The sequence below is a fragment of the Colobus angolensis genome, unplaced genomic scaffold (assembly GCF_000951035.1).
Source record: "Colobus angolensis palliatus isolate OR3802 unplaced genomic scaffold, Cang.pa_1.0 Scaffold49, whole genome shotgun sequence".
Classification (NCBI taxonomy): Eukaryota; Metazoa; Chordata; class Mammalia; order Primates; family Cercopithecidae; genus Colobus; species Colobus angolensis.
Genome location: NW_012118376.1, coordinates 1,598,267 through 1,610,964, shown reverse-complemented (window position 1 = coordinate 1,610,964; position 12,698 = coordinate 1,598,267). Strand labels below are relative to the sequence as shown.

The 12,698-nt window shown below is 34.5% G+C and overlaps 1 protein-coding gene across 2 annotated transcripts in view; it reads right to left on the bottom strand.

Moving 5' to 3' along the window:
• Positions 1-12,698, bottom strand: part of AP3B1 (adaptor-related protein complex 3, beta 1 subunit) — a 318,221-nt gene that overhangs the window by 164,491 nt on the left and 141,032 nt on the right. For both annotated transcript variants that reach the window (XM_011959213.1, XM_011959211.1), the window contains exons 12-13: positions 6,820-6,882; positions 4,023-4,155 (exon numbers count right to left, since the gene is read on the bottom strand). In XM_011959213.1, the coding sequence (XP_011814603.1) occupies positions 4,023-4,155; positions 6,820-6,882 (196 nt within the window). The remainder of the gene's footprint in view (positions 1-4,022; positions 4,156-6,819; positions 6,883-12,698) is intronic.

Below are 12,698 nucleotides of genomic sequence, written 5' to 3'. Positions count from 1 at the left end.
CCTGCCACAACACCCACCTAATTTTTTGTATTTTTAGTAGAGATGGGGTTTCGCCATGTTGGGCAGGCTGGTCTTGAACTCCTGACCTCAGGTGATCCACCCACCTCGGCCTCCCAAATGCTGGGACTACCGGCATGAGCCATCGTGCCCGCCCATAGGCAAGTATTACTTCTATAACGACTACCTCTTGGTGCTATGAGGAAAGCAAGGGTAAATGAGAATTAGATTCTGCCCTCATCAAACTTACACTCTAGGAGAAAAATAAATGGTTATGTGATTACTATGCAAAGCTAAATTTGGTAAGTGTGGTTTTAAAGAATGCACAGTATAACAAATTTGTATTTTAAAAATACATTATTGCAAAACTAGCCTAAGTAAGAGAAAAAATGTCACATAATTTAATTATCTACAAGCAGAGGCAGGATTGGCTATGGCTGAAAAATGTGTTTGGCATCATTTATCTTTAGGAACTACATTAGTTTCCTATTGTTGCTGTTACAGATTACTAAAAACATAGTGGCTTAAAACGATGCAAATTTATCATCGTACGGTTCTAAAGTCAGAAGTCTAACATAGGTCTTATGGGACTAACATCAAGCTGTCAACAGGGCTGTGTTCCCTCTGGAAGTTTTAGAGGAAATCTGTTCCTTTCCCCTCCAACTTCCCAAGCGTGCCCACTTTCCTTGCTTCAAAGACCTCTTCCAAGAATCACATCACCCTGACCTTCTGACTGACCTGTCTCTCTCTTTCCCATATAAAGACCCACATGATAACATTAGGTCCATCCACATAATCTCCCCATCTATAGAAACTTGACTTAATCATACCTGTGAAGTCTCTTTTTCCATGTAAGGTAACATATTCACAGGTTCTGGGCATCTTTGGAGGGCAATAATTCTGCCTACCACAGGTGCCTTCTCAATCCCCTCAGGTAATTCCACTCTGCTTCTCCTTTATGCTACCTCTTGGTTTCCAAAGACCTCAGCATGTTGGTGCTACTCTATCAGAAGCACAAAATGATCCTATGTTTTAGGTATTTCCTAACTTCCTCCTTGTCCTCAACAAAACTTAATGGACCTAACTCTAAAAAGTACAGTCTACTATCATACCCATTTTACAAATGAAGAATCTGGAGCACAGGTAGATTGGGTAATTTACTCAGGATAGCTGTAACATTCAATATAGGTGGTATAGTTATACATGTAAGCAAATAGCTGGCAAGAGAGTAAGTGGTCACTATATGGGAAGACTATAATATATTTGTCTTATATTACTATCTCCCTCCAATAGACTACGAGCTCTATAAAGGCAGGAACCTTTTATAAGTTAAATAAATATCCTATTAATATACTCAACATTTATTAAAGATCTCAACTGATTTAAGTCTTCAATAAATGCTTACTGAATTTTTTTTTTTTTGAGACAGAGTCTCGCTCTGTTGCCCAGGCTGGAGTGCAGTGGCGTGATCTCCGCTCGACAAAACAAAGTCTTCTGCCCCACTCCTTTTAGAGTAGATGGCAATAAGGTTATTCAAAAAAGTAAATTTTGCTAATATGTTACCTAAAATAAATTACCTAAGTCAACTAAAATGTAGATTTCTCTTACTAAAGGTCTATAAGAAATTGGTTTATCAAATTAATCTTAGAGAGTCATAATGGACTGTTTTAGGGCAAGCTTCAAGTCTGCTTAGAAAGGCTCTTAACAACACACACACAAAACTAGAAGTCCAAGAGAAATATATTAAACATATATAAAAACAATTGAGCCCAAATGTCCCTGAGGTTTAAAGATTCATTATTTGAAGAGATGATGAGGTATTCATTTCAATATAAAAATCGAAGAATTACAGATTCCTAGAGCCTTAGAAGATCTTACAGATTTTAAAGAAACTGAGTCTTCATTCACAGTATTTATTTTTAAAAGTAGATCTTTTAATACAAAGAGGAAGGGGCTCTATTGTCAGGATGGCTATGTTAAAGTTAAAAATACTATGACTTTCTTTTATGTGACTAATTTTGATATAAATATTCTCCTTATTTGTTTTACCTCTCACTTTTACTGAGCCAGACTTCCAAACTACAGAAAATAGTGTAGCATATGTGATACAGAGATAATTAATCAGGTATTATGGGCTAATGATGATTATGCAAATATAATCTAGACAACACAATTTAAGTTTGTTAATATTCACTGCAGGGGAAAAAAAAACATGGTTAAGAGTTTTATCAAAAAACAAAAGCCTAACCATTAAAATATCAAAATTTAAAATAGTAAATCCTTCTACTGTTAGAGAGGGAGTATATATTATATTAGTCTTTCATTTTCTAATTATAAAACAATCTAGTCTTCCCTTAAAAGTGATGTAGGGGTAGAATATTTATCTTTTAAAGTCAGTAAAAATATTTGTTGAGAAATTAAATCTGAAGCAGAAATAACTGCTTTAAAATCCAAAGTTTGAAATTTTCCATCAGAAAAAAAAAGTCGAAAAATAAAATTGAGAAAATCTGAATATATTTTGTATTTGAATGAACTAATCAGTGTTTTAACTAACTTCCAGTGCTTTCTGTATACAACTAAAATGTAAAAGAACAATTGCCGTGGTAAACCTTGGTTCATAATCTTTAATGGTACAAAGTTATTTTCCCAACGTGTATGTATTTTATTTGGTCGAATAGAAAGTCATTACTAAAGGCACAGAAAAATTTCTTTAAAACACATTTTTAAAGTCACATTTTAAAATGTGACATAGAAACAGAGATAAAAGGATTAGTTATTGTTAAAAGTAGAAAGAGATACAGTGGATGACACTTACATTCCTATCTCCACTAGCTATTTTGTAGAGATAAAAAAAATTTTTAAACCTATTGTCTTGATAATTTTGGTTGGCATTTATTTGGAGTTTTAATACTACAGGTAGAAAAATCTTTAGTCATAATATCTTGAGTTTACAGGTACAAGTTTAAAATTTTATGCTCACGACAAAAATCAGTGTTATCTGAGAATAAAGTTTGTTCTAATTTTTTTCATCAGAAATACTTTCAACAATGTTACAGTTTTCTAAAGATATCTACATGTGGGAAAAGATAATTAGAGATTATAGGATTCTTGTACTAAAAAGTTATTTTTCAAATAAAATGTAATCAATTTTATTGTTTTACCTCATGGGCTGCTGTATCATATATGTCCATATCTAGACATGACATAGACATAAGTATATTTTAAATCCCATAAATAATTTCAATGATTTTACAAAGAAAATTATGCTTTTCTTTAAAAAGTCTCATTTTAATTAAATACGTAATAATAATAAAAGTCCTTTAAACAAAATTATTTTAAAGGTAAAGTTGGCTTTTCTTTCTTTCTCTAAATGGCTCCATTTATTTTAAAGCCTTACCCACAGAAATAACTGACGCTTTGCCATAGAAAAATATGGGATCTAGATTACATATTTTACTGGATATTACCTATCCAGTTTTACCGAACACTTAGATATTGTTTGGCTTAAAAACATAAAGCTACTCCAAGTTGATGGCTTTTAAATCTAGTTAATTTTGAATATAAAATTATTAGGTGAATTTCTGAGGAAAAAAATGTTGAAGGTGTAACATGTTTTTTGATCTAGCCACTTCTCCATGTTATAGTCATTTGCCTGCTTTTAGCACCCTCTGCAGGTGAACCAATATTATGCATGACTTACATGCCATTAAAATGCAGTAAAAAGATGGAAAGGATACAATCAAGGAGATTAAACTGTAAAGAAGTAAAACAAATTTTTGTAGATCTGTTGCAGTAAAACAAATACTACCTGCTAGTTAACGGCCTATTTTACTAAAAAAAAAAAAGAACCCAGAATATGCATATTTATGTGCATTTCAAGGATAAAGTGCTACTTATTGTGACCATACTACTGACATAACTGGAAACGCTCAAATGCAAAGTTAGAAAAGGTCACAACTTGGAAATAATACCAAGAATATCCAAATTATAAATCACTTGAAAACAAAATGAAACTGTGAACTTACCATCCCTGTTGGACAGCAGACAGACCAAGCCATTGAGGCACGTGTCAGTTACTTCCAAGATGTTGGTTGCACATCTGCCTATAGTCTGAATAGTGGCTGCTGCAAATTGTTTATCCTGGCTTTTCACATAGGTCTAAAAGATATTATTTCAATTAGTTTACACATTGGTATTATCGAGTTAACCAAAAATCTGATTATATTAAATTTCGTCAATATGTAAGAATTCCAGAATACATAAACTTCTCATAAGCACAATATGAGGACCAAGTGATGATGTAGATTAATTTCATTTTGTTTTGATTTTTTTACTTAACGAATGTGCCTATGGACGAAGCACATTTTCAAGCCAGGCTCATTCACCTGTGGCCCTAGTGGCTTGAGACTGCAAAATAGATAGTAGGAGCAGTCACCCAAAGACAGCAATTAGTTTAAGTGCAAGGTTGAAAGAGATGATGAGAGCTCTCTCTTTGGAGGTTTCAGTTCATTTACCAGCAGCATCTGTGAATCTATGGAAAAAAAAGGTCACTTTTTCAGAGACACTAAATCTAAAAATTGGGAGAAAAGGAAGAAAGGGACCAGTAGGCTATTTACAAACATTTTACTTTCAAAATCTATCACAATGGTTGTAAAAGAATAATAGCTACAATGAACAGTATTTCAATAAAGACTTCAAATACTCACTTTATAATAAAATAAAATACCATACTTTTGAAACCGGTTTTCTTTAAAAGTATGCTTTAAAAATATACTGTAAAGGGTATATATGTGTGTGTGTGTATACTATATATACAGTGTGTGTGTATATATATACACTATGCATATATATACACACTATATATAGTATATACATATATATACACTATATATATACAAATTTAAAAATAAAGAAATAAATCACTGATTTAACAACAGGAAGTTAAAAGATCTTTTAAAAATTTATAATAGCCCTAGAGAATTTCACTTTGGTTAGAACCTTCCTAATGTTTACATGACAAAACCTTCTACTGTTTACAGAAATATACATACTTTATATCATATATATGAAATTTGAAATGTCATTAACAATTGAAATTTTTAAGAAAGAGTCCCAACCTCAAATAAGCAGTATACAATGTAGACTTAACACTATGGTTATCAAAAATGCAAAAAAAGTATATACATTTAAGTGGTGTCTAAACGACAAATGCAGGAGAAAATCTAAAGATATCTAAAAAAATACAAATCTGCTAAAAATGGTACCCACAAGGTGATTAAATGTTGAAGAAATAAATTAATTAAACTCTCCTAGTTTTTTATATTTAAGTGTTCCCAAATAAATTAATTTCCTTAACTAAAAATATATACTTATGAGTCTTTAGAAACATTCCCTATTTTACCCAAAAAGTTGCTAAAAGCATAATTATGAGCATAACACCAAACACAGACAGAAGGTACAAATTTAGAGAGTGATAAAAATGAACATATGAAAAAAATATACTTAAAAGTTTGACTGAAAAACGGACTTTATTAAACATCCCAATATCAAATGAAAAGACTAGATGACCAAAATTTTGAAACAGGTCTAGTATGTGCCCTCTATACAACCCATTCCATAAGATTACCTAAGTCTCCCTTCGTACAATCCCAGGAGACTTGATATAAGCAAAAAGTAGTGAGAGGACACCCAAAGAGACTAGACAGGACAACAGGAAAGGAACAAAAATAAACACAAGACCAGTACTTTAAATAAATAACATTATAAGAATGAAGTGAAAATCAAATTCAAGCAATGATCTACAGCTATAAGATTACTGAATAAGAACATAAAATACTATATTTTCTGTCATATAAATGAGTGCATTTCCAGAACATCTTAATTTTTTAAGAAATTTGGCTAGAAAGATACACATCATAAAAGTAGAGTAATCCAGGTATGAAAATATAAATTATGGACATGCCATACTATTCTACTACTCTAAAAAATTTAAAAATCACATAGCTAAAAAGAAATAGTGTACATAGTGTCTTATACCCAAGAAGAAATTTAATACTGGCATATAGGAGAACTATGGCAAAAAATACATCTCTGAAAGTTGGAAGCTGATAAAAGAAAAACTCTGTGATTACTGCATAGTATGTGGTATATTTTTGTTAAGAAAACAGATAATGGAATGTAAAAGTCATGATACTGATGTAAAGTTTTCTATTACTGTGCTCTACCACTAAGGTTTCAGAAATGACCTTTCCATCATAAAGGGTATGATGTCCATGAAGTAGTTTTTGAATAATATTTTGGGGGGAAATGTGCTAGGAAGATTCTCATACAGCATAAAAGTACAACAAAACAAATCAAAATAAAAAATAGCAATTTAAAAAATCATAGTGGGGCAATTATAAACAACATTTTTTGAGCTATATATGAGGCCACGGGGGTAGTGTCAAAAACAGTGATAGGTCAATAAAATAGGAACCACCAGGTAAGAAATGAAGCCACTTTCATGACCACAGAGTATAGAAAGGACTATTTATGTTGGCAGCACAAAAAGATGAAATTCTTACCAGAAATGCAATTTCAAACAAAGACAGAGTTATAAACCAAAGTCCTTCAAAGTCTATGAAAATATGAAAGAGAATACTATGTTTTCCTTAAATTATAAATTTGTAATTATTCTTGCAAATTTGTAAATTTATTAGTTGTCAATCTTGTACCAATCACTATTTTATGTACATAATTACTTATTTCTAGATAGAAAAAGATGCATATTTAAGACTGAACATATGTTTTAGAAGTTTTTTATAATTAGCACTGTACACAAACCTGAAATTCTCGAAGAAGAGTTGATATGTTGGCTTCATTTGCCAAGTTTGTCAAAATTTCAAGCTGTAGAAGACAAAAGACAAAGTAAACATTTAAAAACAATGGTAGCAAGATGAATTTAATAGAGTACAAGCATTTAATTGAAAGTTTATTTCACTTTTAAAAATCACATTGTCGGCCGGGCATGGTGACTCACGCCTGTAATGCCAACACTTTGGGAAGCCAAGGCAGGCAGATCACCTGAGGCCAGGAGTTCCAAACCAGCCTAACCAACATGGAGAAACCCTGTCTCTACTAAAAATACAAAATTAGCCAAGTGTGGTGGTGCGTGCCTATAATCCCAGCTACTTGGGAGGCTGAGGCAGGAGAATCGCTAGGAGGCGGAGGTTGCAGTGAGCCGAGATCGCGCCATTGCACTCCAGCCTGGGAAACAAGAGTGAAACTGTGACACACACACACAATCACATTGTCGCCAATGTGGTAAGGCATTACACCCTTCAGGTCAACTTAGTCTACTTTCTTATGTTCACAAACTGATACCAGACAATTCCTAGTTCTTTGAAAATAATTTGGAAAAGGAGAATCCTACATCTTCACTAATTGTTTGCCCAGTGCAAACTTACAATTTATATATAATTAACCTAAACAGTTCTGCCAGTTTGGCTTTTGTCTTTTAGCAAAGTTAGAAAACAATTTGCCCTCCATGTTAATACATCTGTTTTCCAGATAGCAATTAATTCTTTTGATTTGTTCTCCTATAATCTACCATCCCATACACTCAAGACATTTTAATTCCCTCTTCTGGATTTATAGATATAAACAATGTGTAATCTCCAATGGGCTTGTGAAAAAAAATTTTACTAATGAAAAATATTTAGTCTTAAGAAAATCACAAAAAAACAGAAGAGACAAACAGAAGCAAATCAAGATGTGAACATAAATACATTCATATCAGTAATTACATTAAATAAAGCCAAATATTTATAGCCAACTGATTTTTGACAAGGCAAACAGAAACACAAAATGGGGAAAGGATACCCTATTCAACAAATGGTGCCAGGATAATTGGCAAGCCACACGCAGAAGAATGAAACTGGATCCTCATCTCTCACCTTATATAAAATTCAACTCAAGATGGATCAAAGACTTAAATCTAAGACCTGAAACCATAAAGATTCTAGAAGATAACATCGGAAAAACCCTTCTAGACATTGGCTTAGGCAAAGACTTCATGATCCAAATCCAGTAACAAATGCAACAAAAACAAAGATAAATAGATGGGGCTTAATTAAACTAGAAAGCTTCCGCACAGCATAAGAAATAATCAGCAGAGTTAACAGACAACCCACAGAGTGGAAGAAAATCTTCACAGTCTATACATCTGACAAAGGACGAATATCCAGAATCTACAAAGAACACAAAGAAATCAGCAAGAAAAAAACAATCCCACCATAAAATAGGCACAGGAAATGAATAGACAATTCTCAAAGATAGACAAATGGCCAACAAGCATATGGAAAAACGCTCAACTACTTATTAGGGAAATGCAAATCAAAACCACAATGCGAAACCACCTCCAGCAAGAGTGGCCATAATCAAAAAATCAAAAAATAATAGATGTTAGTTAGCATGGATGTGGTGAAAGGGAACACTTTTACACTGTTGGTGGGAATGTAAACTGGTACAACCACTATAGAAAACAGTGTGGAGATTCCTTTAAAAACTAAAAGTGGAACTACTGTCTGATCCAGCAATCCCACTACTAGGTATCTACCCAGAGGAAAAGAAGTCATTATACAAAAAATAAACTTGCACACACGGTTACAGCAGCACAATTTGCAATTGCAAAAATATGGAACCAGCCCAAATGCCCATCAATCAACATGTGGATGAAGAACATGTTATACATACACACACACACACACCGTGGAATACTGCTCAGCTACAAAAAGGAACAAAATAATGGCATTCACAGAAATTACATAGAATTGGAGACTATTATTCTAAGTGAAGTAACTCAGGAATGGAAAACCAAACATCGTTATGTTCTCACTCATAAGTGGGAGCTAAGCTATGAGGATGCAAAGGCATACGAATAATACATTGAACTTTGGGGACTCAGGGGAAAGGGGAGGGGGTGGTGAGGAATAAAAGACTACACATTGGATGCAGTGACACTGCTTATGTGATGGGTGCACCAAAATCTCAGAAATCACTACTAAAGATTAATGCATGTAACCAAACACCACCACCTGTTCCCCAAAAACCTACTGAAAGAAAAATTTAAAAAAAAAAAAACCAAACAGTAAATGATCTAAATGCTCCAATCAGAAGGCACAGACTGTAGGAGGAGTTCTTTATATATTCTGGATACAAATCATTTATTCAGACACATGTATTAGAAATATTTTTCCCAGATTATCTTTTAATTTTTAATTTTATTTTGATAACTGTATTTTAACTTTTGGACAACTTTTTTTTTTTCTTTTTTTTCTTTTTTTTTTTTTGAGACAAGGTCTTACTCTGTCACCCAGGCTGGAGTGCAGTGGTGTGATCATGGCTCACTGCAGCCTTAACCTCTGGGGCTCAAGCAATCCTCCCACCTGAGCCTCCCAAGTAGCTGGGACTACAGGTACATACCACCATGCTCAGCTTATTTTTATTTTTTTTTGTAGGGATGGAGTCTCGTTGTGTTGCCCAGGCTGGTCTTAAACTCCTAGACTCAAGCAATCCTCCTGCCTCAGCCTCCCAAAGTCCTAGGATTATAGGCATGAACCACTGTATCCAGCTGGACAACTTTTAAAAAACAATCTCAAACATACAAAAAAGCTACATGTATAGTACAAAGAACTGTTGTTGTTTTTCTGAATGATTTGAGACTACAGATGCCAATCTGATGCTACATTATCCCCAAAAACTTCTATGTATATTTCCTATAAACAAGGACGTGTTCCACAGACTACAATACAACCAAGAAAATCAGGTTATTAAACTGATGTATTACTTTCACGCAATTGTCACTATGCATTTAAGTTTCAATAACTGTCTCAATGACATATAATAAAAGGATCCAGTTCAATATCACATATTGTAGCAAGTTGTCTCCTTTGGTGTGAAACAGTTTCTTAGTCATTCTTTTAACTTTTATGACCTTGACACTTTTGCTAATTATAAACCAGGTTTTTCTGGTAAAATATCCTTGAATTTGGGTATAATTTAGATTTTATTATTAAATTCAGTTTTCATATGAATAATACATCATTCTAATATTGAACAGTCTTGAACAGTCCATAGTCCATCCTTTCCTCATTGGTTTGTAATAGCTCCTCTACTACACGGTACATTTTTGCATGTATGGGCATGTTTCTAGGCTTTCTACTCTTTCTACTTACTTTTCTGTCTAAATAACATACTATTTTAATCACAACAGATTTATATTCCTAACTGCACTCTACACCATACTTATTACTTCCTGAAAACAATGCTCTTTCATAATCCCTTGTGTTAGCATCAATTATGTTTTTCACCTACTCTAACCCTTCAACCTCCCAATCAACCTGCCAACCAAGAAAAAAATTCACAATATTATTCTTTTAAGATCTGCCCAAACGTCATCTTTTCTAAACCTCTCAGAGAATTAGCTCCACCTTTCTGTTCTTCACAACACTCAATTCAAATATCCGTATCACTTAAAACACACAGTACTAAAATAAGTCAGTTAGAGACAGGGTCTCACTCTATCACCCAGACTGGAGTGCAGTGGCATGCTCAACTGCAGCCTCAACTTTCTGGGCTCAAGCGATCTGCCCACCTCAGCCTCCCAAGTAGCTAAGATTATAGGCATGCACCACCACACCTGGCTAATTTTGATTTTTCTGTAGAGGCAGAGTCTCACTACGTGGCCCAAGCTGGTGTCGAACTCCTGGCCTCAAGCAATCCTCCTACCTTAGCCTCCCAAAGTGCTAGCAATACAGGGATGAGCCATTGTGCCAAGCCCTGAGTTATTTATTTATTTATATTATTACACATTAAGTTCTAGGGTACATGTGCACAACGTGCAGGTCTGATACATAGGTATACGTGTGCCATGTTGGTTTGCTGCACCCCTTAACTCGTCATTTACTTTAGGTATTTCTCCTAATGCTATCTCTCCCCCAGCCCCCAAACCTCTGACAGGCCCTGGTGTGTGATATTCCCCACCCTGTGTCCAAGTGTTCTCATTGTTCAATTCCCACCTATGAGTGAAAACATGTGGTGTTTGGTTTTCTGTCCTTGTGATAGTTTGCTGAGAATGATGATTGCCAGCTTCATCCATGTCCATGCAAAGGACATGAACTCATCCTTTCTAATGGCTGCATAGTATTCCATGGTATATATATGCCACATTTTCTTAATTCAGTCTATCATTGATAGACATCTGGGTTGGTTCCAAGCCTTGTGATTGTGAACAGTGCTGCAATAAACATATGTGTGCATGTGTCTTTACAGTAGAATAATTTATAATTCTTTGGGTATATACTCAGTAATGGGATCACTGGGTCAAATGTTATTTCTAGTTCTAAATCCTGGAGGAATCGCCACACTGTCATCCACAATGGTTGAACTAATTTACACTCCCACCAACAGTGGAACAGCATACCTATTTCTCCACATCCTCTCCAGAATCTGTTGTTTCCTGACTTTTTAATGATTGCCATACTAACTGGTGTGAGATGGTATTTCATTGTGGTTTTGATTTGCATTTCTCTGATGACCAGTGATGATGAGCATTTTTTCTTTCATGTGTCTGTTGGCTGCATAGATATCTTCTTTTGAGAAGTATCTGTTCATATCCTTTGCCTACTTTGGATGGGGTTGGCTTTTCTTGTAAATTTGTTTAAGTTCTTTGTAGATTCTGGATATTAGCCCTTTGTCAGATGGGTAGATTGCAAAAATTTTCTCCCATTCTGTAGGTTGCCTGTTCACTCTGAAGGAGGTTTCTTTTCCCATGCAGAAGCTCTTTAATTAGATCCCACATTGCTTTTTGGTGTTTTAGTCATGAAGTCCTTGTACATGCCTATGTCCTCAATGGTACTGCCTAGGTTTTCTTCTAGGGTTTTTATTGTTTCAGCTCTAACATTTAAGTCTCCAATCCATCTTGAATTAATTTTTTGTATAAAGTGTAAGGAAGGGATCCAGTTTCAGCTTTCTACATATGGCTAGCCAGGTTTCCCAGCACCATTTATTAAATAGGGAATCCTTTCCCCATTGCTTGTTTTTGTCAGGTTTGTCAAAGATCAGATGGTTGTAGATGTGTGGTGTTATTTCTGAGGCTTCTGTTCTGTTCTATTGATCTATATCTGTTTTGGTACCAGTACCATGCTGTTTTGGTTACTGTAGCCTTGTAGTATAAAGTCAGGTAGGGTGAGGCCTCCAGCTTTGTTCTTTTGGCTTAGAATTGTCTTGGCAATGCGAGCTCTTTTTTGGTTCCAGATGAACTTTTTCCAATTCTGTGAAGAAAGTCATTGGGAGCTTGACAGGGATGGCATTGAATCTATAAATTACTTTGGGCAGTATGGCCATTATCACTATACTACTTCTTCCTATCCATGAGCATGGACTGTTTTTCCATTTGTTTGTGTCCTCTTTTATATCGTTGAGCAGTGGTTTGTAGTTCTCCTTGAAGAGGTCCTTGACATCCCTTGTAACTTGGATCCCTAGGTATTTTATTCTCTTTATAATAATTGTGAATGGGAGTTCACTCATAATTTGGCTTTATGTTTGTCTGTTCTTGGTCTATAGGAATGCTTATGATTTTTGTACACTGATTTTGTATCCTGAGACTTTGCTGAAGTTGCTTATCAGCTTAAGGAGATTTTGGGCTGAGACGATGGGGTTTT